This window comes from Perissodus microlepis, chromosome 4, assembly GCF_051167445.1.
Source record: "Perissodus microlepis isolate ML-2025 ecotype Zambia chromosome 4, ASM5116744v1, whole genome shotgun sequence".
Taxonomy (NCBI): domain Eukaryota; kingdom Metazoa; phylum Chordata; class Actinopteri; order Cichliformes; family Cichlidae; genus Perissodus; species Perissodus microlepis.
In genome coordinates this window covers 20527632-20555016 of record NC_140464.1, presented here as the reverse complement: position 1 = coordinate 20555016, position 27385 = coordinate 20527632, and the positions used below count along the sequence as shown (strand labels likewise).

General features: G+C 40.2%; 1 protein-coding gene across 3 annotated transcripts in view; it reads right to left on the bottom strand.

Moving 5' to 3' along the window:
- Positions 1-27385, bottom strand: part of cacna1ha (calcium channel, voltage-dependent, T type, alpha 1H subunit a) — a 135712-nt gene that overhangs the window by 54861 nt on the left and 53466 nt on the right. For all 3 annotated transcript variants that reach the window (XM_084926412.1, XM_084926410.1, XM_084926411.1), the window contains exons 3-7: positions 11534-11646; positions 10769-10902; positions 9829-9926; positions 5891-6050; positions 2265-2565 (exon numbers count right to left, since the gene is read on the bottom strand). In XM_084926412.1, coding sequence (XP_084782538.1) covers positions 2265-2565; positions 5891-6050; positions 9829-9926; positions 10769-10902; positions 11534-11646 — 806 coding nt within the window. The remainder of the gene's footprint in view (positions 1-2264; positions 2566-5890; positions 6051-9828; positions 9927-10768; positions 10903-11533; positions 11647-27385) is intronic.

Sequence of the window (27385 nt, the reverse complement as noted above, 5' to 3'; positions counted from 1 at the left end):
CACAACATTTAGCTAGATAAAAAGCTAATCTCACTTAAGACTCAAAGTGAGCTGAGACCACACATATGTGGGAACAGAGTAAACCTGTGAGTACCAAAGAGGGATTAGTAGTCTGTTATTAGTCCATTTGTCTTTGTGTGTCTTCAGCATTCGAGCTTTTCAAAGTAATGCGAAGGTAAGACTCATGTTGAGAAAGTCAAGTTGTGCAAGTCAAAGCGCATTAGACACACAGACAGATCTACAGTATCAGCGAAACCAGCACATATCTACTAGAAGGGCTGAAATTCATATCACAACAGTACAGGCAGTCTTAGCACAAAGGGTCTGATAGGGAAAAGCCTGTCATGGTCTTCTGGGGAGCCGGAACCAGCAGGATGGGAAAAGAGGAATACACTTTCAGAAACTGGCATGTGGAAATGAAGAGGCTTTAAGGTCATGATACATACCCACTGATAGCTTAAGATGACTTTCTACCAGGGTTCATTTCAAATTTCTACTATTTTAAGACAAAAAATAAGAAACATGACTATGTTGGAAAGCTGGATATTTTTGTTAGAAGGCTGTCTTTCTACTTCAGTTTCTTACTGGACTGACTTTTCAATATTGCTCATGTTTCAATGTTGTAAATGCAACAAACAGAAACATAGACGTGATATTGTGAGCTTGCAAAAATACAATTACCTGGTTTCTCAATGCCAACTTCACTGTATTTAAACTCTATTCCAGATCAAGGAGACACAGAATAAGCCTGATTTACTCTTAAAGTAGTAAATAGCAGTGAAGACAGTGATGTCACCTTTTGATTTCAGAAATCCACTGTCATCTTGGTTGCAAAAAAACCCACTGGCTGTCCAACCGCATGCTCATTGGCTAATGTCTTGTGATTAACAACATGTTTTACACACAATCTGATACCCTCATGTCATTAGCCAAGAAGGTAGCAAAATCTATTAAAATTTTTCACTAACAAACCAACATGAGTAGTCCAGCTTATATGTTAGCTTAGTAGCCTAAGTTAGCTTAGTAGCCTAAGTTAGCTTGATAACCTAAGCTAACAGGTAACAGAACTTAACAATTATTTATTATATTATATAAATGAGTAAAAATTTGAACTGCTTAACATTTGTTCAAGAAGAGATATTTAATAAGCAAAGGCAATGTTTTCTTTTTCTGCCATATTCCATAAACTAAGACATTGCAACAACATGAGTGGTCATTTTCAGCGTTGATCCTGGACAAACACTATTATATCAGATGCACTGCCTATGGTCGGGGTCTGAAAAGGAAAGCCAATGGGGAAGTGCCTCAAACCTGAATACTCTTTAATGGCTTCACTAACCAATGGCTGAAAAAGCCACACCTACGCTCTTTTTTTATGATGCAAATTGGACATCTCTGATTTGTGGGTTAAGAAGATAGAGTAACATCAGCCTTCATTTATTTATATGATTCATTTTAAGCCAGTATTAGTGTGAAATTGTTTTGAAACGCCTGCGTGCAGGCAGGAAAAGGACCCAAAGTGCAGACTCCGGAGACAGACGTGAACTCAAAAAGGTAACAAAGCTGAGAATACAAAATAAGCTTACACAGACAGACCACACAGCAAGATGAGTGTGGATAAGGGTAGATCATGACACAGACACAGAGAAACACAGGGCTTAAATACACAGAGGGAGCAATCAGGGAATGAGAAACAGGAGGGAAACACAGCTGGGGCAACTCAGGCCTAATGAGACAAAGGAAGCTAAACCAGACACATTAACATAAGACACGGACTTTCAAAGTAAAACAGGAAACATAACACAGAGACGCGGACTTGACAAGGGGATACAGCTGACAGGGGAGACAGAGCAACTAGAGAACACAGAGACATAACCATGAGACAGAACTCTAACAAAGAAACCAAAAAACTAGAAATGATAAATAATATAATAAACTCAAAACTCTGGGTCAACGACCCAGGCATCCTAACAGAAATGTCATTAAGCTGAAGATTTTCATTTATATTATGTCAGTGTTAGGGGATGAAATGAAACCCTGAGACAGTCAGATGAGAGTAAACAGTTACTGTGTTCGGTATTATGTGATATTTTCTAGTTTGAGGTTACTCTATATGGATAAAATGCCCAGTCCAAATATTGTCTTCGGTGATTTAACAAACAACAAAACTGAAAACTAAAACTTTCAAAACTATGGCAAACAGCAAATACTGGTTTCTGGGTTTTAGCTTCTGCAAACAAATCTGCACATTTGCCCCTGCTTACCTGGAATATGGCTATCCAAGCATAGCCGATATTGTCAAAGTTGACAGCTCCCTTGTGAGGGTTGAGCTCCCCTGGGCGGCAGTCGTTGTAGTACTGATACCAGTTAACACAAAAGTTACCGCTGGCAACACTCCTAAAACTCAGGTCAGAAGCCGGCAATGTGCATTCGAGCCCGTCTTGAGAGTAGGGTGGCACATCTTTGCAACGCCGCATCCCGTTTTCGCGTGGAGCCGAGCAGATAAACGGGCTGTCTTCACCTTCCTCAGACATGTAATAAGGATTTAAAGACATGTTGTACATTCTGGATTAAAAAAAGAAAAAGAATAACACAAATATCACTGAGAGCACACGCATGTGGGCAAACATAAATACCCCACAAATTACAGTCAGTGTTCTCTTCTTCCAAAACATCTCAGTCAGAGATTTCCACTCTAATCAGCAAATCATCTCAACAATATGGTAATAGGATTGATGAACTCTCTGTCTTATAATTGCTTAGTGGCTTAAAAATCAAATCGTGACTGCAGCCAATACGTCGTGTTATAAACCTCAACACGAATGACTGATGATTTCGATGAGGCTTCTTCTCAGTTATTTCTGGTTTGCTTCTCTTGTTTTGGGGGATCTATAGAGATAATATAGGAAGTTTGTATTTCCTGTAAATAATCTTAAAAGAAGCTCCAGCTGCTCCAGTCAGAGCCGAATAAGTGATAAAAAAAGATTGATGGTTGGGTGGCTCGCCCTCTATGGCCTCTAAAATATTTGTCTATCCACTCCACCTATGCGGGGAGAAAAGATCAACCCCTTTAACAGACCTTTCTGCTCTAGTGTTCAGCATTTGAAAGATACAGTAAATAGAAAACCTGTTATTATACCATATTCATGTTTTTATTCGTACAAGTTGTCATTACACTTTGAATCCTTCACTTACAAAAACAACATGGCCCTTATTTTATGACAAGATTTTTTTTTATTGGTATCCATGGTGACAGCTGTTTCCTATTCGTGGTAGAGAGTGCTGAGTGCATCCCACAGATTACCTATTTTATTTATACTCCTCCCTTTAAATTGGAGAGCTCTCCACAACAGTTACTGCGTGAAGGGATATTTATGCCCGACTAACACGGAAGGCTTTAGCAACCGTGCACTGCTTTATTTTCACACCATTCCCATAATTCCTGTCATCTTTTTTTCCCGTTGTGGTGTGTTTGCCTAATGCTGCCGAGGCAAAAATCATGTTCCTTATTTTCCATAGGCTTTCAAAAAGCCAAAAGCTTCAGTGTCATGAGAAAGTGTTTGCCCCTTACCCATTTCTTACTTTTTTGCATATTTGTCACATCTGTATGCTTCAGATCACTAAATAATTTTTAAATTAGGCAAACATAGCCTGAGTAAATAAAAAATGGAGTTTTGTTAAGGGGAAAAAAGCTATCATAACCCACCTTTCCCTTTGGGAAAAAGTCATTGGCCTCCCTTAAAATAACTTCATGGATACTCCCAGACTTGATAAATTATGAAATCACTGAAACAGAACCTGTCTGACAAAATGAAGAAGACTATCTAAAGAAACAGCCGAGAAAGTTACTGACATCCGTCAGTCTGGAAAGGGTTAAAAAGCCATTTTAAAGGCTTTGGGACTCCACTAGCCATAAATTTTGAAAACATGGAACAGTGATTCCAAAAGCACATCAGCAACTCATCCAGGAGGTCACAAAAGAATATTGAAAGAAAAATAAGACATCAGAAAGCGGGCAAACACTTCTCCACGGCACTGCATATGATAAGAAATGCCTGCAACACTCACTAAAATAGGAAATAAAGGAAAAAAATCAATTGAAATTGTGGAGACGCTTAGTGCAAGAGTTTGTGCATGTTCATGTGTTATTTCAGAGGGCAGTGATTCATTTTGCCCTGGAAGTCAGATAGATTTGTTCTCTGAAAGGAATCAAAGCATCTTTTATATTAAATATTAAGCTGTGGTTTTCTATCGGTCTTTCTTATCTACTCAAAGAAACATTGACTCTGGGACAATTTGTGCCATTACATCAAAAGCACAATTAGTTCATGCCTCTTTTGGCGTTGTGAGGATGTGGCTACTGAAGCAACTTTTATTATTTTTCTCTTGCATAAAATCACTCCCCACGGCTAAAATGATGACTGAGCTCGATTTTGGCTGTTTGTGTGTGTGTGTACTTGATTTTGAGGGAGTAAGCTTGTCTGCTGTTTTTGTATCCGATCTTGTTATATCACAAGACGAGAAAAGCTAAATGTGAAAAAATAGGTTCATCTAGTATTCCCACAATGCATGCTGCATAGAAGGGAAATGCAGCGTTTTCCTCTCCCGTCTTTGGTAACAGAGCGAACACTGTGTTCTCTCTCGGCTGTGGGTCTGTCAGCGCTGACTCGTTTTCTGTCTCACATCAACAGAAGCTGTATCTTTTCTTGGTTTCAGGTCAGTACCTATGGTCTGCCATTTCCTACAATCTGGACTGAGCAAGAAAACTTTTACACATATTCAGGAATTTTATGGTGCAGTGGTTTAAACATTTGCCTACCAAGCAAATGATTCCTGGTTCACTCCCGGGAGGAGGTAGTGATCCATTGGATGTATGTAATATGTAGCGCTACCAGCTGTCGCGATCCCGTGTGAATAAGGGAGTAGTCGAAAGTAGCTTTATCTCTTCACTCCACAAAGTTAAAAGTGTCTCCTGAATTAATTTCCTCTTGCGCTGATAAGTTCTAGGTCTTTTTGGAGATGATTTTCAATTATCCTAGGTGCTAATTTAAATTCTTTCTATTGAGGGACACAGCATGTTTCTAGAATGCCTATATTTTTAGCCACATTATCTACAAAGATGGGGTATTTTTATTTCTTTGTCTCAGAGTACAGAAGCCAGCACATTGACCTGTTCTTATTGATACAGCATTGCTCCACTTCTCTGCATTGTGCATACTCTAACAAGCTAGAAGTTCTACATTTTCACTACTGCTAACTATCACTCCAGATGACAACAGAAATTATGACAGGACTAAAAAGGGAGGAAGCTAAAATATCATATTTGTCAAGCAATTTGTAGCTTTACAGACCGAGATTGTACCTTTCACTCTAGAGCCTGATCAATTTATCAGTGGGCTGATATTAGTGGTCGATATTAGGTATTTGCTGATGTATCGGTAGCAACTTTTATAACGACTGATAAAAGACAATTAAAAAAGTACAGAATAGAGAGGAGAAACACCCTTCAACCATATCTGGACTGTTGGATTACATAGTTTGTCCACCAGAGGGCACTCTACAACACAGCGCCACAAATACAACCTAACGGCCATAAACGAGCAAATAAATTACTACAAATGACAAATATACAGGAAATCTGTTTATATTCCATGTTCCTGAAAGAAAAATATATCGCTCGATATATTGAGTTTTACATCCCTAAACACTGGTATTGGTATGATCATTCAGGCTCTCGTTCACTCATCCCTTTTTTGTCAGTTTTTCAAGGAAAATAATTTTGAATTGGATCCCAGTTTCACCAAAATGTATCGTTCAAAAAAATCAAATGCAGCTTTGACATAAAAGCTCAAGAGATTCCTATCCTACATCACAAGGCGGAATTCCTTACGCTTTGATGTCCTCTCCCAGGAAGCAGCGATTGCGCAGCAGTCCCTCCCACAACTGGACTCCCACAATGCCGAAGATGAAGAAGACAAAGAAGCAGAGGAGCAGAACATTTCCCAGCATCGGCAGAGTGTCTAACAGCAGTGTCACCAAGATCCTCATACCTACACAGTGGGATACAAACAACAAAGATGTGTGACTAATAGCACCCGACATTCATGACAGACATAATATAAAACCCATCCGAGCTAGCCTTTTACTTTTACCTTGACGAGCTCTATTAATCTTACATTTTTGGATCCAACAACTTCATCCTCGCACACGTTATAATTACAACAGATGACAATACTGAAAGTGACAGATTGACATCGTTTCATCCTCTGGGATTTGAACTCACAGCTTCCTTGTGGCTACTATTATCTAACCACGTGCATTCAGCATCCATCTCCCATGTCAGATGTGCTTAGCGTCAGCAGCATCAGGGATCCAGTCCCTGAGGTCCTCACAATGTCCCCTGTCTCCTCCATATATCACAGCTTTGTCACATTGATCACATGTGCAGTGCTATGATATTATTATTCTTTCTGTGGCACAGAGTTGCCAGTTTTTACCTTTGCAGTGATAATTAAATTTAAATCTTCATCCTGAGACCAAACTGTCTGTGCTGTGCAACAGCGTGAGAAAACTCTACCTGAAGCCATTATGATCATCAGTGGAAATCAAACAAATGTCTTGTTTGCCAGTTTTACAGTTATCAGAATGGGCCTAAAAATTAAGATAATAGTATTCCTATTAAATCTGTGCCAGAAGCTAAAGAAACATTTTATTGTCAGTGCAGTTATTATTGAAACGTGTAAAATGTGACTATCCTTGCTTTTATTCTTCTTATTATTAAATATACATAAAAAAATCATATATGAATGAGTCACATTTAGATAAAAGCTGTCATTACATTGCTAATTGTAGTCATTCATCAACTAAGGTTATCCATCTTGTTGAATCCCTGTTGCCTCACTTTAGTAATCTTCTACCTTTCATTTTAATGTCACTGAATTAATTTCTCTGAGTGACAGGTTTAAAATGGTATTTGGTATATTTGGTATGGCCACCTTTATTTTTAACAACAGTCTGAGGCAAACTTTCTTGTAATGTCTATATGTAGTTTTCAGGAATAGTTCTCCGGGCTTCTTGAATGACATCCAAAGCTCTTCTTTGGATGTTGGCTGCCTCGTGTTTACTGTTGTCAAATGTGCATTTATCCCTCCTGGGAGAAGAAACAAACCCCTTTGGGAATGTGTCAGGAAGGGCATTAGGCAAAAAAATGTGCTAAATCACATGTGTGGAGCCACCTCCTGTGGCAACCCCTTGTGAATTAGGGAGCAGCTGAAAGTAGCTACTCTATAAGACCTGCTGCCACTGATTTTCAGTCCAGTTCTTGTGTACTTTTGCATAACTCAACCTTCTCTCCCTGTTTCCCTTCCCTGAGACTTGGACCATTTCTGATGAGGCCTCAGTGAACAGTAGATGGATCAGATAAAGGCCAGATGCATCCGTGTCCAGCTTTCAGGGCATAAATTTCAGATACTGATCATTTGCTGTAAATAAGTTCTTTAAGCCTGCCACTTCTTCTTTTGTCCTCTACTTGTCAAACTTATTAAGAACTCACTACACACCATGTTAAGTTATCCCAGCTCAGCTAATAGCTCTTTGGGAATCATGTTGTTGGTGCAAAAATATAATTTTATGCCTGCCAAACTGTTTTACCTTTTGGGATTTTTCATAAATGCAATAAAAATAAAATGGCAACAAATTATTTGTTGTAGTAACAAAACGGCTACAATTTAAAATTGGTTATGTGCTAGGTTTGCTGAGTTATGCTACAATGCATTACTGCTTCATGCCTTCAGCTAAGGATCATAGGTCAGTGTTTAGTGGCTTAACAAAAAAAAAACCCAAAAAACTGCATCCCAGTGAAAAAGGTTTGGGTAAAAGAACTGGACTGAAAATGAGTGATAAAGGAGCCAATTTCAAAAGAAAAACTTAAACTGCCCTTCAGAAATTATGTGCTAGTGCTTTTCTAAACCCAGTCATGCAGTCAAAACTAGACAGATGGCTGAAGAATTTGCGATTATTTCACACAGGGTAAATGTAATTGTTTCCAGCACCATAAGAGGCTTGCGCTAACGCATTCACTTGACGGTAAAAGTATGTGACTGGGAGTGCACAGGGCAGTTGGCAGAGATTTTGCAAAAGCCCCCTGCACGTATCAACCTTGAGAACATGAAATAATCAGAGTGCGGTGCTCACTGTTTCTAAGCTACAGCACAAAAGACACAGTTAACATTTGTAGTTCAATGAATATTTCCCATCCTCTTAGGCAGAAAGAAAAACAGAAAGACAGACTGATTAGAGAAAGAAGAACAGAGGAGGAAAACCTCTGTTAGCCTTATCTACCTGGCTCGTTCTTACAGACACTATATTTATGGGGAAGGAAAAAAAGAAAAACAGAAGAGGCCCAGTGTTGTGTGTACCTGTGAGCATATGAACATGGCCTTTCAGGTATGTTTGTGTCTTGGGGCAAGAAAACTCAAGATCACTGACCTTGAATTTCTATCTCTAAGCTAGCTGGGTCTTCACTGACATTCTCTCCCTCCGTCCTCTCTCTATCTGCCTCCATCTACCAACCCACCTTTAGGGAGCAACTGAACACTTGTTGCAGTAATAATAAGTTTTATTTCACCTTGTGCACAGCTTTAAGTTTTTCCCAGAGCTACTGTTAGCTTGGTGATAATGTTAATGTGTTGACCCAGTGTGTAAGACTGTCTGTGTCTTCCATGCTATGTGACAGTGTATGAGTTAGCAGCAGTGCAGCCCCCAGTGTCACATGGTAACAACTCACTCATGAATGTGAGGTCATCATCATTCAAATTCCCCAAAGAAAACTTAAACACACACAACTCAAGTATCTTAAATTCTTCAATATGCAGAAATGTCTATAAAGTGACGTAGGTGAGGATCTGTTACCACAAATGACTGCATCAGCATGGCATGGCATGGACGCAATCAGCCTGTAGCACTGCTGAGGCGTTAATGAAGCCCAGGCTGCTTTGATAGCAGCCTTTGGCTCGCCTGTAGTTTTGGATCTGCGCTGCTTATCTTCCTCTTGACAAAACCCACAGATTCTCTGTGGGGTGCAGGTCAGGTGAGTTGGCTGGCCAGTCAAAAACAGTAATAACCTGTCAGCAAACCATTTGGTAGTAGTTTTGGCGCTGTGGGCAGGTGCTTGGTCCTGCTGCAAAAGGAAATCTGCATCTCCATAAAGCTTGTGACAGCACAAAGTGGTTTAAAATCTCCTGGTAAACAGCTGGGTTGAATTTGGAACTGAGTAAATACAGTGGACCAATCACCACCATATGGTTGGGTGTGCTAAATTAAGCCAAGAGACATGGATATTTCACTTTATGTGCAATAAATCTATAATATACATGAAAATGAGAAAAAAAACAACCTTACATAAATACATATATATTTAAAGGCTACCAATACTGGCAGCTGAGTCCGGAAAAAGACCTTGGCTGCTTGCCTAATGTATGTTGGTTAATAACCTTGTAAGTTGTTATGACACCATTGTGTAGTGATCCCCTTTAGCTGTAGATTCATGGTTATTTCTGTCACAGAGCTTTTAGGAAATTGACAAACTATGTGCAAAATCCCGCTGGCTGGCACAAAGTGAGATGAAAACCAAAGTCTTGATCATCGGTCAATTTACCAAGCAGTGCTGAGAATAAACACAGCAAAACACTGCTGTCTTCCTTAGTTCAAAGTGAGTAACACCAGGCAGATAGAAATATACAGCTTCACATTAATCATTGGGGAAATGCTGTAAAAACCCTGCATATATGGGAAAATATGAGCCAAACCACAAATAAGAAACTGGCATACTTGGTACTCTGTTGATAGCCCGCAGTGGCCTGAGTACTCGGACGGTACGGATAGCTGACAGACTGGCATTGTGGCCATCCAGGGAATACTCCAACATCCTGAAGACATGGTCGCAGAGAGAGAGAGAGAGAGGTGGAGAAGGTTTTACTTCATAGACGTTATAAAAATGAAATGGTGACCACACACACACACATTTATGTCTACACAAAACAGCAACAACAAGAAAATGAAATGAAACACTAATAATCTAATAAAGGTTGTAATTGAAGCGACCCACATAATTACTGTGCATTTGCCATTTAATTGCATGAAGTCAGAAGCACTTTCTCTTCTGTATAGTCTGTGATACAGCATGCAAACATAATGAGTGTGACAACGAGCAGACAGAAGGCTATAATGATGGTCCTAAACATGTTTACATTTTTCTCTGCAATTATGTGGAGAATGTGCCTCATAACAGACTGGCTAACGAATAATAGAGAAACATTGCTCCAACTGACAGACAAGCTGACAGAAACTTACATAGATATATATTTTATTGCATATGTTGAACATTATATTGCTTCAGTATTTATTTCTGCATCCCTATTTGTTCCTACCCTTCATTAATGCGACATAAGTCTTATGCATATGTAGGTGGAGCAAAACTAAAGTTTATTTAAATAGTTATTCAATGTAAAATAAGCACAAGGGAAGTGTGTGCCAAAGTCATGGGATCAGTCGCCATGGATTTCAAATTGGGCGTGGTGAACCACCGAATGACCTACAACTTGAATGTGTGAGGTGTAAAGAGCCCTATTTATATAGTATAGGAGGAAGAAATAAAGTGCTTTTTCTTTTTTTCTTTTATTCTAAGCAGACTGTTAATATTTAAGCTGCTGGTGATAGAGATAATTGAGCAATTAGTGGAGATGCGCAAAAGGCACAGTGGGATACCAACCCTGCCATGACAATGACAAAGTCAAGCTGATTCCACTTGTCATCAAAGTAACACTTGGAGCCAAAAATTCCCAGGGCCACCATCTTGATAACCATTTCCACCGCAAAGAAAGCGAAGATGCAGTCATCCAACACCTGGTCGCAAAGGATAAAGTGACAAGAACACAGACAAAAATAAGCTTTGACAACAATAAAACGAAGAGGAAGTGGAATCCTTGCAAAGTGAACGATCCTTTTTAAGTCTTCTTATCAAAACAGTCGCGTTCTGAACCAAAGAAAGTGGAAATGCTAGAGGAGGTTTTCTGACAAAGACTGCTTTTATCAGTTAGTTAGTTTTATCCCAGCAGGGAATAACTCGGGCGTATCATGTTTATGGTTGTGTCTCAATTAATTAGACATTTTACAGCAAAAAGAATGTCTCTCTTTGAATGTAATGAGAACATCTCAGTGTGTCAGGAATCAGCATCGCACTACAGTGAAAGCTTATAGAAATAAATGGGTGTGAAAAGAGGAAAATGAATAATTAACTTTTTTCACGAGTGTTTTTATGCATTGTGGTTGCATACGTGTAATATTTAAAACACTGATTGAGGTAGCTTAGTTAAAATAAAAGTAAAAAATATGGTTCTTGTCTTTGCAGTGAATGGTGCTTCTGTTGAAAAAGCTCTTGAACATGTCAGTAAGTTAATCAACAACCAATCAGCTGCTGACATTACTGCATACTATGTAGCAGGCCCAGCTGACAGTGTGGGAGTGTAGCACTTACCTGTAAGATGCGACACCACTCTGACTGGCAGGTAACGTCCTCACAGGGCCGATACATCCCCAGAGTCACACAGTTGAGCAGGATCACCAACATGGACACGTGCTCAAACCACGTGCAAGAGTAAGTTAAGGTCAAAACATATGTTGTGTGAATTCAAAAGCATGCAATAACACAGACTGTATATAGTCAAAGCAGCTTACTGTAAAGTGCCTAAAACCCGTATTATTGATAATGGCCATCACAGGGCAAAATCTTTTTTTATGAAAAGTCCAATGGAATAGAAGCCTATGGGAAAATGACCATGCAGCTCGCTCTTTTGATCTATGACACAACTTAACACTTTCTTGATTAGTTTATGACCTAAATTGTAGGAAAAAAGTCGGCAGTTTTTCCTTAAGTCAGGGGGAAGCATACATCTATAGCACTCTTGTCTATCATTACATGCTCAAGAAGTAAGACAAACTTAAGAAAAGGAAAAAAACTGTGCAGCAGCTGTTGCAAAATTAACTATATTCCATAGGCTAAAGTGTTTGCAATTGCGAACGTTATATAAATGTGAGGTAGCTCAACGGTCCCCAACACCCGGGCCATGGACTGGTACTGGTCTGTGTCTCGTTTGGTACCGAGGCTCGGGTTTGAAATTGATGGTTTTCATGGTTTTTATCATTATTTTTTTTATTGTTTTTATCAGTAACTTGGTTTCCCTGGGTGTTTTCCTGTGTGTTATGAATAAATCGTCTTTATTTTCGTACTGGTGCTGGTTTTATTTTGTTGTATTTATCCGCGACACCTTAACGGCCGGTCAGTGAAAATATTGTCAGACATGAACCGGTCCGTGGTGCAAAAAAGGGTAGGGACTGCCGATGTAGCTAACATAATGTAAGTAATGTAAGGTTATTAGGCTACTCAGCAATCATCATCATGCAATTCTACATGTACTGGTACTAATGATTAAATTTCTGGTATCGTAACATCGGTACACAAAACACAGATATACCTTTGTGAGTGTGATATAGTAACATCTATTTCTCTATTTGTGAGTCTAAAGGTTTGCTATTTGAAAACCTTTGTCCTGCTTTGTCTCAGACATCACCTCTGACCTGATTTTACACTAATGAGTAATCTTTCCTTTTGCTGGTCCTATCCTTTTATCCTTTTTTGGTGGCGAGTGAGATTATCTATTTAGGACAAAGCAATAAATTTTAAGAGGTCTGATGACTGTGGATTTTTTTGTCCTTGAATTTTTGTCTATGTGGTGTAGCATAAATTATTAACACATAATGCCATATTGAACTGCTATTCAAGAACAGCCATAAAATGGAGTTTCTGTCTTTGATGTGCTTTGAGTGCATCAACACAGATGGCAATTAAAACTGGATCTGCATTTCTGAAACAAAAAAAAACATTAAATCTGAAGGCGTCTGTCAAAATCGAATCATTTCTCTCATTCGGTTTTTCATTTTTATCCGATCACACAAAAAGCATGTGGAATATATATCAATTCACAACAAAGTAATAACCACTGTAAGAACAAACAGTGGTGAGCACATCCGATGAGCACTGACAAACATGTGGAAGTATGATTTTCTTCATAAATCAAACCGGTTTACAAAAACACAAGAAAAGTCTTAAATGTATATACGAACACTACATCACAGTGCGGTTGTTCATTTTAGAAGATGTCTCATCATCTAAATGGGGGGAAAAAAATTATACCCAATGGAGGAGATGTTAAGCGAGAAAAATGGAGAGAGGGAGAAAGACCGGGATGCAAAATACATTAAGGAGGAAAAATGACGTGAGCGTGATTAGAAGGAAACCTAAATCAGAGGCCCTGATGCTGCTGTTTTTCTACTTTGGCTGGCTTTTGCCCCAAACACACATCCCACACATTTTCTCAGGCACATTATACACTCAGTGATCTGGTGTGCGCACTGAACTGCAGTGCAGAAGTATTCCCAAGGTGAAGTACTGTTCTAATTAGAGAAGGAGTTAAAGCGGAAAACAAATGGTGACTATTGTCTTCCACATTACTCACGGACAGTCTTATGAAGCGCACGCAAACGTAGGGATACAAATATTATATGCTAATGACATTATGCGTGTTTTCCACACACAAATGCACAAACACAGATACACTTGGGACTTAATGCTGTGATCGGAGGCCAGAAGACAGAAGTTTGTATCAGCAAACAAGTTTGACCTCAAATAATTTTTTCTGTCCTGAGGTTGTTTGAGATGCAACTGCAGCCTAGTACCACGATAGGAACATATCCTGGATTTAATTTGTGCTGGAACACAATTAGTTTGGGTTTTTTTTCACATTCTCATATGCTAATTTTGTGAGCGTGTGCATGTTTTAGTCAAAAGAATTGAATTGCAAACATAGATCCTAGGGTTGCTTCATGAAATTTCCTTTTCTTTTTCTATTTTCTTGGGAAACAGGCACAGCAATGCAGGCAAATCATTGCATATGCAATCGTAGCCATGTACCCAGCACGTCGTTAGCCTGAGAGTTTGCTAACAGGAGGCATGGTACCACAAACACATTCATACCAGACCTGAAATTACCTTCACCCATTTTAGAGAAGCTAACAAAGGTACACACACCACTTCACAAATGTGCCACCATTTCAATTTGATTGAATTAAATGTCATTTATACAGCGTAATGCACTTTATATTGTAAGTTAAAGATCTTTTCCTTTTCCAAATATCTTCAAAAATGACAGCCCACCAATACAGAACTCTTAAGACCGTTACCCCTACTAACATTTTGTGATTTAAAGATTTAATAAATCTGCAGATAGTTTTTGTTTTAAATCCCTACTAAGATAATATGTAATTCAAGGCTTGATAACAAGACATGATTGCGTCACTGAACTGTACCCAAGTCTGCTCAGATTAGCCGTTGTAGTTTGTGGTGCTCCAAAACCAGGAAGTTGCCGAATCCCCCCGTTGGTCAAACTATGCAACATCAACCCTCACAGAATGCCTGAAGGGTGTTTCTCCTTTCTCTTCTTTCTTTTATAAATTCTCATTTATTGGCCATTATACTGTAACTTCGAAACATATATATTAGCAAATAGCTAACTTCTCACAAAAATGCAAAAATATTTTTTCAGTATACTTGTCATTAAAAAAAAATGAGTCTTGTTTCTTTATCCATACATTTTCCTATTTACCTAAACACATTCATATCATGAATCTTACACATTTCAACAGGTGTGTACATCCGTTATACTGGTCACATGCACAGACACAAGCTAAAAAAGTCAACAGAAGTGTGGTTTTAATGTTGTATTTTTAATTTCTCACCAAGATAAAATCCATTTTTTCTCAAATGCATCCTCCATATTCATTATTTTGTGTTTTTCTTCCATTGATTTACAAATTTTCCCTGCAAGATGGTGAGTAACTGCAGTCCATCAAAGAATAGGCATAGCAAAAATGTAATGTATTTTAATTTACATTACAATTCCTGCATCGTATCAGTTTAAGAGGAATTTCCTTTAGACAACTAAGCTGTAGATGCAGTGCATTATCAAAGATTTATTTATGCCAATTACATGTGACATTTTTGGACAAGGAGCTAAAATATCCTACGAGCAAAAACATTACAATTAGCCATCTGTGGCACTGTTACGTGTATTCAATAGACTATGCTTTGCTTCTTCCAACACATCATCAAGATTATGCTGTTCCCACCAGGATTTCCTGAGCCTCAGATACCAATACTCACCTACGCTTAAACCTTACAAATGCGCAGTGAGCTCTGCCAAAATGCCCAGCATATTTATTCTCCCTAGTGACGGTGAGTACTCAGTATGAGGAAAGCTAAAAGACATGAGTCTGCTTAATTGTGCAGATCAATTAAAGCATAAATGGTAAAATGTTGTTTGTATTTACTTAATACCAATGCTGTGCCTTTTCAGGGAGAGTGGAGCCAGTGTTTTTGCAGCAGGCATTTATTAAGTTAGTGTTCTGAAAATAGGACAACTATAAGGATACGCTCGCTGAACATATGAGTGTAGGATTGCGCAGGCACAAATGTAGCTTACCTGAACTGGCACATAATAGGTTACAGTTGTCTCTAGAACCTCTAACCTAAACAACCTGAGTGAGTTACTCATGATCTGTCACCAGAAACCACAAGACAACAAAATAAATTGGATTAAATGAAAACATTTGCTGTTGTCCTTGTGAAACCAGGTGGAGTTTTATAAAATCACAGGGATAATGTTGGTAAAAGTTAGACCTCAAAGGTGCTCAAAGGTGTGCTTGAGGGTTAGCACTAGGTTATGCGATTAAAGACTTATCCAGCTTATTCTGACTGGATATGTAATTATTGTCAATTTCTAATCTAGATGGCAACAAATTTGCTACTTTTGCCAATTTATCACAGTCAATTGCCATATTATCACAAACAAATTGGATGTCATTGCGAACTGGACCCCATTAAATTGCAAAGTGAAAGCAGTCTGACTGTCTTAATGGCATTTTATATTGCCATTATGATGTGGCTGCAGACCTGGTCCTTGTCTTCAAAGTCGTTTTAAACACCAACTATATTATTGGCCATATGTGGAGTCACTTGGGTCATCCCCCAGTCTCCAAACACTGTTTTCCCTAGTGCAGGTAGTGCAAGGATTAAAGATTAAGAAATATTTTAATGCATTTAATAGCTGCACCAGCATTTTGGTTTCCAATGATTTGATTACATTTATAAGAGGCATTACACAGAGAAAAACACAGAGAAACTGCACTGCTTTATTTCTAGGAAACATGGTTTCTGCCAGCGCATTGAGCTCTTGTTCCCATGGTATGCAACAGCTAGATATTCTAGCTAATGGAAACATTACAACTGTGGGAGTCTGAAAGAATGCAAACCCTGCAGCGGCTTATTCTCTGAAGATTTTTTTTTAAATGAGGGGGAGTGCGAAGTTTCTAAAAAAGAGGGGAATACTCACAGGCGGTGGCGTTATAGCTTTGTGTTGTGCACCCGATCTACAAATGTACTGGAATCTTATTTAGCAATTACATCAGTGTAAAACAGTGTTAAACAAGTGGCTCCCTTGGGGGAGTAGTAATAAAAAAAAATGTTAATAGCATGCTGTTGCAGGTATCGCTACAAACCAAAAAAACATCTTCAATCACACTGGAAAATGCCTTGGGTCAGTCTGTTGCAATGCACAGTTTAAACACACACACACACACTAAGTCAAGCAGTGTAAGGTCGATCCTTCCTTGACAGATGAAAGATTCAGTAATCTGCAGCTGAATTAAAAGGAAAGATTTGAATATTCAGAAAAGCTCTCTCTCCTTCTTCTTCTTTCTCGCGCTCTCTCTCCCATGTTTTCCTCTGTTCCTCCTTGTGCTCTGCTTTCTCTAATTCCTCTTTAATTTCCACAGTCAACACCTCCAGAGTCCCCTTCTGTCTTATCCCCCCAACCCATCCACCACAAACACACACGCGCACACATATGCGGGCACAGACACACACAAGGACTAATGTGCAAGCCTTCAAAGCTAAGCCAGGCTCTTGCCGCAAAGCAGAGTAGGGATAGACAGTGAACTGCAGTAAACAGAAAACAGCAAACTTACCGGTGGTTTTAAAATTTTGTTTGACTTTGTCTTCGAAGGCACACACACGCACAAAAACATGATACACACACATAGAGAAGCACACACATTATTAAATGTAAAAGCTGTATGGTGCAACGGGCAAGGTTAAATTCTGTGTTCAGTAGTTACAATCCAGGCCAAGCACACAGCGCTCTTGGTCTCACTTGTTAAGGTCAATTCATGCTGAGGCACTTTGGGCAAATCACATTAGGGCTATGTTGTGTCACACTGTACATGGAGGACTGGGTATATTCATAAGTCTGCGACTGAGAACTAGTTTATTGTAGTATGGCACCTGTTTGTATTACCTATAACAGGGAAAAATGACCCACACTCACCCACTTTGGGTGAAGGTCGATATTATAATACTTTATTCCACACATCTTCCTCATACTGGGTTGGACCTCCTTTTTCTTTCTTCATGGCACAGATTCAACAAGCTGCTGGAAACTTCCACAGAGTCTGTCCCATATTGACATGATAGTTTACACAATTGCTGCAGCTTTCCATGATTGCCACATCCCAAAGGTGCTGTATTGGATTGCGATCTGGTGACTGTGGAGGCCTTTGAGTACAATGAACCCATTGTCATGGTCGAGAAACCAGTTCGAGATGATTTGAGCTTGGTGACGTGGTGTATTATTGAAGCAGCCAACAGATGATGGCTACACTGTGGTAAAAGGAATAGACATGACCAGCAACAACACTGAGGGAAGCTGTGGTGTTTAAATAATGCCAAAATATGCCATTTTGCCAACGCTACCATCAACAGCCTGACGTTTGACACAAAGCTGGATGGATCAATGCTTTTATATTTTGTTTTGTTTTTGCCAAACTGGGACACTGCCACCTGAATGTTGATTGAGACTCATCAGACCAGGCCACATTTTTCCAATCTTGGTTATTTGAGTTACTGTTGCCTTCCTACCAGCTCAAGGCAGTCTGACCTCTGACACCAACAAGGCATTTTCACCCAGAGAACTACTGCTTACTGGTTTTCTTTTTCTCTCTTTCTGAACATTCACTGTAAACCCTAGAGATGGTTGCGTGGGAAAATCCCAGTCGATCAGCAGTTTCTGAAATACTCAGCACCCCATCTGCCACCAGCAACCATGCCACGTTCAAAGTCACTTAAATCACTTCCTCTTTCCCCTTCTGCTTAATTTGGACGTCATTCTTTACGAGCATAAATGCACTGAGTCGTTCCCATGTGTTTGGCTGATTAGATATTTGCATTAACGAACAGTTGAATGAACTGTGACAGTGTTTGTTAACTGTTTGGCTAGTTGTCCGTTAAAGCATGGTTAAACACAAGATTAATCTCAAAACTTATTTCTCTCAGATAAAGGTGCAGGACCTTAGAAGAAACATCGTAGAGATCCAAAAATCAAGAAAAGCAACCAAAGCATCTCTAATAACAATGATGTTAAAAAAATCCACAATAATTAGATAAACCTTGTACCAAATCTGCTAAATTCAGGACTCTTTTAGCTACTATGCCTAAGAATGCACAGGAGCACAACGCTCAATCGTGAAACAAGTAAAACCCAGGTGTGACAGCAAAACACCTAAAGAAATCTCAACAGGTTTTTAAAATAAAGATTTTCTTGTCCACCATTAGAAAAGCAATGAATAAGATTGGTGCTAATTAATAAGGCTTTACAGGTAAAATCAATAATAAAACACAAAATGGGGCCTTAAACTGTGTTTGCTTTTTATTTTTCTCAGTTTTTCTCATGTCATTGAAAATTTATCCTACAACAGTGCAGGAGTATTAACCTCGACCCACTGCTGGAAATAAGGTTAACTCCATATGAGGTTTTTTTTCTAAATCCAGCCTCATCTTGAAAAAACTTTTATTGCTTTCTTCCTTTTTCCCGATCGTTGACTCTCACCAGTTCTCCCCCACCTCAGCTGCCACCTTTATGTCTCTACTCTCTATTATCCACCCTCAAGCTTAACCACATTACTTGGTGGGCACCATATAATGGATTGTACGTCTACTTGAGCCATTAAAGCTTTTCCTAAATGGCAAGACAGAATTCATATGCTATATTCTTAAAAATCAAAATGAATGTCAAACTAAAGCTGTGTACATTTTGTAAAGGAGTTTTAGACAATCAAGAACTTAAGTATTAGAGATGGGAAACACCAGACACCCCACGATATGATACTAACACAATACTTCACACACAATATGATATTATTGCGATTTTTAACAGTTTCCGATATACTGACTGATTCAGTAACTGCAAATTATTATCTGTTATCTTTTTTATCCAATAAGATAAATGTATCACACTTAATTTTTGTTACAAAATGATACCAACACTGTTTCTTATGCCATAAATGTTGCCACAAGACAGAGTAAGTTTGCAACCAGTCTGCTATCAGTCTGCAATTGAATGGGGTGAAGCTGGCAATTACATGCAATCTGTTTCTGATAATGCAGCAATTAACTATCATAAACCATTGAAAATATTTGTTGTTGTCTACATAGACAGAAATTCACATTTAGTAGAAATTGACATTAACTATTACAGTGCATTTGGACTCAGCAAACATCAAGTTCTATAGGAATATAACCAGAATACAACCAAAGACTCATTCAGACTGATGGCAACATGTTGGCAATCTGTCTGCATTTATAAATTAGACAGCAATTGGAAACCTTTGACAATCTCTCTGAGAGTGACTGCAGTTGGTCCAAATCAGACTGCAACTGTTTGCAGAAAGGTTGCCTCTGCCAGGCGGTCTGTCCAATCGCCTTCCAATCAAAAGTGGTCATGAATAGTTGTGGAACACCCTCAAGGTCTGAGCAACTATTTAGTCACCACAAGTTGCAGCTGGTGACAGAATGTAAAAATAACCCCACAATCATCAGGCAGGCACTCATTTATTTTTGTAGATGTAAGGAAAAAAATTAGGAGATACATTTGTTTTTGTTTTTGATTTTTTTTGTTGTTAAACCAATTTACTGTAAGTTTCTTTCATTTAACTTTTGGTGCATGAGATGAGCCCTCTTGTTTGTAGTATTCCCAAAGTATTTTTTAGAAAATATCAATATTTCTTGCGGCTTGAATACACAAGGCCGCAGGTCGATGATCGATTTTGTAATCGTATTACCAGACCTGCGACCATATGTTCTGGACACTCGGGTAAAGAGAGGGGCTGAGCTGTCAACTGATCACCACCTGGTGGTGAGTTGGATCAGGTGGCGGGGGAGGACGCTGGACAGACACGGTGCACCTAAACGCGTAGTGAGGGTGTGCTGGGAATGCCTAGCAGAGGCCCCAGTTCGCGAGATCTTCAATGCACACTTCCGGCAGAGCTTCAACAGCATTCCGAGGGAGACTGGGGACATTGAACATTGTCCGAATGGACCATGTTCAGCATCTCCATTGCCGAAGCTGCTCATTGAGCTGTGGCCGCAAGGTGGTTGGTGCCTGTCATGGTGGTAATCCCCGAACCAAATGGTGGACACCAGAGGTGAAGGGAGCCACCAGGCTGAAGAAGGAGTCCTATCAGGCTTGGTTAGCCTGTGGGACTTCGGAGGCAGCTGACAGGTATCGACAGGCCAAGCGGAATGCGGCTCGGGCAGTGGCTGAAGCAAAAACTCGGGTGTGGGAGGAGTTCGGAGAGGCCATGGAAAAAGACTTTCGGACTGCCTCGAAGAAATTCTGGCAAACTGTCAGGCGTCTCAGGAGGTGAAAGCGGTGCTCTACCTGCACTGTGTATAGTGCTGGCGGAGCGCTGCTGACTTCGACTGAGAAAAGTGTCGGACGGTGGAAGGAATACTTCGAGGACCTCCTTAATCCCACTGACACGTCTTCCGAGGAGGAAGCAGAGTCTGGGGATGACGGGGATGACCCGCCAATTTCCAGGGGCGAGGTCCTAGGTGGCAGGGCCCCTGGTGTGGATGAGGTCCGCCCCGAGTTCCTGAAGGCTCTGGATGTTGTAAGGCTGTCCTGGTTGACACGTCTCTACAATGTTGCGTGGAGATCAGGGGCAGTACCCCTGGACTGACAGGGGGACCGGAGGATGTCTTCCAACTATAGGGGGATCACACTCCTCAGCCTCCCCGGGAAAGTCTATGCCAGGGTGCTGGAAAGGAGAATTCGTCCGCTAGTTGAACCCCAGATACAGGAGGAACAATGCAGTTTTCGTCCTGGTCGCGGAATACTGGACCAGCTCTTTATCCTCTCAAGGATACTTGAGGGTGCATGGGAGTTTGCCCAACCAGTCTACATGTGTTTTGTGGACTTGGAGAAGTCATTCGACCCCGGATAAAGCGGAAGAAGATGGATATCAATATTTCGTATCCCTGTATTAATGCAATATAGCCACACAAAATAACGCTATATATACTGATTTTATCCTCACACCTAGGAAATATATATGGCAAAACATTCACGACCTGTACGGTTCACTGTTCATCTTTAAGCATCTGCTCTACAAATATGCAACAATTAAACCCATCCGAGGTAAACAAGACACAGCTATCACAATGCAGTACTACACGTTTGTAGGAGCCTGTTACATTTGCACCACATTCTGTCACAGCAAAGTCTCACACCTACAGCGACTGTGAAAACACTTACACACATTCACAAAGTTCACACACATAACAGTGCATAGTATTTGTATACGCATTTACACTCACGCTTGGTTCATGATTTGCAGGTTGCATTATTTTCTGTGCTTGTTTCTCTATTTTTTGCGGTGGACATAAGAGCATACACAGCACAGCATTACATGTTCAACAGTGCTTTGACACACACACACACACACACACACACACACACACTTAGACACAAGCTGCTGCTGTTACAAGAAAACAACAATACCCTTACACTCCATGTAGGCATACATGGATACACATAAGCTTGAATACACAAGAGAGATCACACACACAAACACACACACACATATCAAGGACACTCCAGTTGAGCTGTCAGGCTGAAGCCAGTGAATACAAGAGGAAGCCATAGAGAGCACAGAGGGGAGGAAGGAGGTTGCAGTTCAGTAAAGAAGCACTGAAGCAGTACAGACATAGAGATGCCCAGTTGTCTCCCATCTCAGGAGCAATTCATCTGCATAAAGATTAAGACCATATTTGGGATGCTTTTGTCTTCTTTTTCCCTGTTATGGCTTCCTTTATTTCATCTCCCCTACCCTCTTTCTCACCTCCATCCTCCCTCGGCTCTCTGTTTGTCCATATGAGTTAAAGAGGGCCATAGCTCTCGGCTCACAAGCAGAACTTATCCCTCACTGCTCCACGGCTTAGTGCTCTTTGTTCTACGATAAGCTACAAATTTAGGCTGTCCCCTCTGGTTACAGCTCCTAAACTTCCCTTTCCTACACAGTGAGGCAATGTTTTCTTTGTCTGACCACACATTCACACAAGAACATGAGTTTGATTTGAACAATGAGCAGTCAAATAAAATGCTACGGCATGGAATGATATCACTCTGCAGGTTTTTTTTTTCTCATTTGTGCAGCAGTAAGCCAGGAGGGCAAAGGGAATCTAAAATATTTTAAAATGTTCCTGTGCAGATGACATTGGTCACAGTTGGTGGGCACAGTTTAAAGAGCCTCACGGTTCCCCCTCTTAAGCTCGATGGCTGTTGCTTTCTCGTGTCAAGTGAAATTTCTCAGTCAAATGGATAAACTTCAACTCTCTGCTTTGCTTTGTTTGCCTCATTCCACTAAATTGGGAGCTTAATGAAATGTAATTAGTGTAAATGTGAATGGGTCAGATCAGTGACCAGTCACAGCACTTAGCTCCGTCATGAAGACAGATGGCTTACAAAGGCAAATCTATGCATCCATACGCACGGAGCGAGGCGGAGAAAAACACAGCCAGGTCTGCAACACTGAAGTGAGTCTTAAAGTGCTTTGAAGGCTAAAGGAGTGCAACTCTGTTGAAAAAATTGAAGCGAAAGCAGTGAAAAGAGGAAAAATTCTAGGGGGATTTGCCTTGTATTCTAGAAATTGCATTCAAATCTTTATCACAGTCCTTTTAGAAAGCCAGTCTCACCACTTAGCCCCCATTTTGGTAATGCTTTAGGGCAGTTATATGAAACCATGGCTTTAATTTCAACAGTGATTTATAAAATCTCTAGTCAAATCACTTAGAAAATGTGACTTGGCCCCAAAATCAGGCTTAAAAAGCACTTCTCCTCAGTAGGTTACACTTCAGCTATGCTTGTGCAAACCAGAGTGCAGTAAACTGGCTGTCACAACACTGTGAAACTGCTACGAATTTCCATCTCACATGAAAGATTTCTCTGTCTTTATGCAGAATTTACTACTAGTGACAAAAAGTTTCATATCTGCACCCTTTTTATCACTTACAAAAAACCATCCATCTCTACACCTTCTAAACTTCTAAACTTTTCTGACCTGGATTCCTCCCATCACTCCCAACCAGTCTCAGAAGATGGCCATCGTGGTTCTGTTAAAAGGGAGTTTTTCCTTCCCAATGTCACCAAGTGCATACTTAGAGGGAGAAATCTGATTGCTGGGCTACTTTTTAAAAGTTGTTCTTTTTCTTCATCTTTTTTTAAGGGGGTCAAAAACATAAAAAGGATAAAAGCTGACTAAATCTTTAGTTTATTTTCTCTCCACGTAAATGGTAATCTTTGACCTCTTCTCATTAGTCAGTTCTACTGGGTCTGACTTCTATAAACCCTGTCCTCGCCCTCTTTCTCTTTTAGGCCTTATGCATTTAATTTCTCTAATGTACATAGTTTATTTAATTTTCTGACATGACATAAATTCATGCTGATGTTACAGAAAATGTAATATTGCAGGAGTGCAGGAGTATTAACCCCACTCCCCTGCTGAAAACAAGGTTAACCCTTCCCCCTTTTTTCTCTTTCTCTCTCTGCCAGCTGGTTGTTATCAACCAGCTGGCAGATAAAATGGATACTTATTCAATAGACAGATCTTCAATGGTAAATGTAGAGCAAATAAATATTATTATTAAAATTTTAAAAAATTATATCTGTCAAATTGTTATTTTAAACAATGATTTGGTATAAGTGTGGCACCACATAATGTTTGTGCTTATTTTACTTAAAAAGGGTCAGTGTACATTAGTTAGCATGAGCACTTGGGCTCATCGTGTGCTGCAACTCAGTGCATTTAGTCATGTAAACATGGTCGAGACAAACTACTGAAGATCAAATCGAGAATCGGACTTGGAAACAAAGGTTTTAGTGACTCTGATGGTGAGCAGGAACATGTCACTGTGCTTTCTCCTCAGTTCAATTCAGTTCAGTTGAATTTTATTTATATAGCACCAAATCACAACAACAATTGCCTCAAGGTGCAGTAACGCAAATCACATCTCAGACGCACAGTCACAATACTTTATTGTCAAATAGCAAACACGGTTTATGTGTGAGCTGATGCTCTGCGGCTGCTGGAATGCAGCTGTGTCCTGTTGCACTTCCAGGTTTCTGTCCTTTCCCTCCAGTCCACACCAACTTTATTGGGAGAGACGTGAATTAGCCGACGCATTTGTACTAGGGCTGGGCCATATCATACCGTTCACAGTAATACCGGTATAATGTTGGGCAACGATAAGAAAATGAAATATCACGATAGAATATGGGTCAAACACGCATGCGCAGTGCCTTTGTTTACATACGCACATGGCGGCGACGGAGAATGAGAAGAGAGAAAGCGGATCGTTGAATGAAACGGATGAACCAGAACTGGTTTGTAAAAATGCTGCAACTTCAGTGGTGTGGAACTGGTTTAGCTTCCGTCCATTAGATACACAACAAAGCACTATTTTTGGTAGAGCATGCTAGCGGGCCGTCGTTATTACCGTGTTTTGTGGAAAATACGGCACACTTAAAATCAATCCTTTGATTTTTCTGAAAATCGACAGTGCCCCTTATAATTCTGTATTATGTATGAATTCTGGTTGTGTTTACTGACCTCGAAATGATTTTATGTACACGGCGCTCGAAAATCTGTCAAATGTTTTAGTACGACTTTGCTAAGCTACGAACCCGCACCTCTTGATGGATTGTCGGAGCATTACGGCTATCATAGGCAGGCGCCTCGCGGAGTGATACGTACTGCGCTTCAAAATAATATTACCGTATTGTGTGTGTATAACCTCTTTTTAAGTTTTGTGGATATTATACATGGCTATGCTGAGGATATGTCGGCCAATTTCCACTGGAAATGCCTTTTGGTTAAACTGTCAGCAAGGAATTTGCATTTGCACTGTTAAATTTTTATATAACTTTAATGCACATAAAAAACAGCTGCTTGTTTAAGTGAAAATACATTAATGTTTGGGTTTTTTTGCGCTAATAAAGTTGTGGAGTTGTAAAGTATTTTGTCTAGTGTCAATTATATCGTCAGTTATATCGTTATCGCAAATTTTCAAATGTATATCGTGATTAATATTTTTGGTCATACCGCCCTGCTCTAATTTATACCACTCTTACCAGCTAGGACCGCTCCCTAATCCGCCCTAGCTCTCAATGCTACAGGTGAGCCCGACCACACCCGACTGCCACACTGATTGACTGGTATTTTTCTGCAAAACCATCTCTAGAGTTGGTGGAGAATGGAAAATATCCAGTGAGCGGCAGTTCTCTGGGTGACAATGTCTTGTTGATTCTAGAGATCAGAGGAGAAGGCCAAGCTGCTTTTGAGCTGATACGAGGGCAACTTTACTCAAATAACCACTAAGGTAAGCAGAAGAGTGCCTCTCAGCAGAACACCGCACAGGGTATAATTACTGTCAGCTAAGAAGAGGAATATAAGGCTAAAATTTACACAAGCTCACCAAAATTGGAAAATTGTTGCCTGGTCTGGTTTTGATTTCTGCTGTAATATTTGGTCAGAATTTGGCAGAAATAACAGAAAAGCATGAATCCATCCTGCCTTGTAACAGTTCAGGCTGGTGGTGTAATGGTGTGGGGGATATTTTCTTGGCACATTTTGGGCCCCTCAGTAATAACCGAGCATCATTTAAACCCCACAGCCTACCGGACTGTGCTGCTGATCACGTCTATCCCTTTATAACCACAGTTCCATCTTCTGATGGCTGCTTCGAGCAGGACACACCGAGGGGCTGTTTGCTTGATCACAAATTTGCCATTAAAGACTAGAATGAAGATTTTCCAGCAATTTCACAAGCTTACATATCGTAGGTACATTATAAGATGTTCTCATATATTTGTTTAATCGATCTCTTCAGCATAGTTTATGGCAGAAGGCATTTTGTAATATTATTATATACATAAAGCATCCTTATCACCAAATAATTTAATGATTTTGCATGGTGCCACTTTTAGACACCAATTACTACTTTTTACTGATTCAGTGGTGAGGAAATCTCAGGGGAACTTATTACTATTTCAACCAACTAGCAGCTTTGAAGAGCTCTGTAGGATTCAGAGCTTCTCCCAACTGCTGGCAACGCCTGACTGACCATCCCAAGCTGTTTGTCCTCCTTCCTTATCCCTCCATTCACTGTTAATGAGCTCTGTTTCCCCTCTGCTGTCCTTTCTTCCTTTTCCTTTTTTTTTACCCTCTATCGCTCATCTCCAAACTCAGCCGTGGATCCCCGCTCAAACCAAAACCAGCCATTTTTCCCTCTTTTCCGCCCACTCCATTTTCATCTGTCCCTTAACTCCTTTCCCTCCTCTTTGCATCCTAGTTATCCGTCTCACTCTGTCAATGTGGCAGTGGAGTGTTTCCAATCCAGATTCCAGGCCCTGTTTGATAGGAATGATTGTTCATTTATTTCACCATCTGCCACCTAGAGCACGCACGCACACACATAACCATTACCTCAAACATAAAAAGACTCCCCCCTGCTGTGATCACTACTTTAAGGATTTTGCCAACAGAATGACTAGTTGCAGAGCCGCATGTTTCTCGTGTGTCTACAGCGTGAGGGTGCTTTTCCGTGTGTGTGTGTGAGGGCGTGCAAACTCCACACATTGGCTCCTCTTAGTTGAGTCCCCAAAGACGGCACGACTCAGAAACAGAAACTCATAAATCAGCCTGTCCCTGAACTCGCTCCTCTATTCCTCGTCTCCTCGTTCTCGCTTTCATCTCTCGATCCCTGCGTTTCTCTGTCCCTCCTCCTTCTAACACCCCTGAGAGGAGGATGAGGCAGCAGTGACGCACTTACACCAGGATTCCCTCTGTCTCTCGCCTGCGTGCTCTTTCATCTCCCACGAATTTT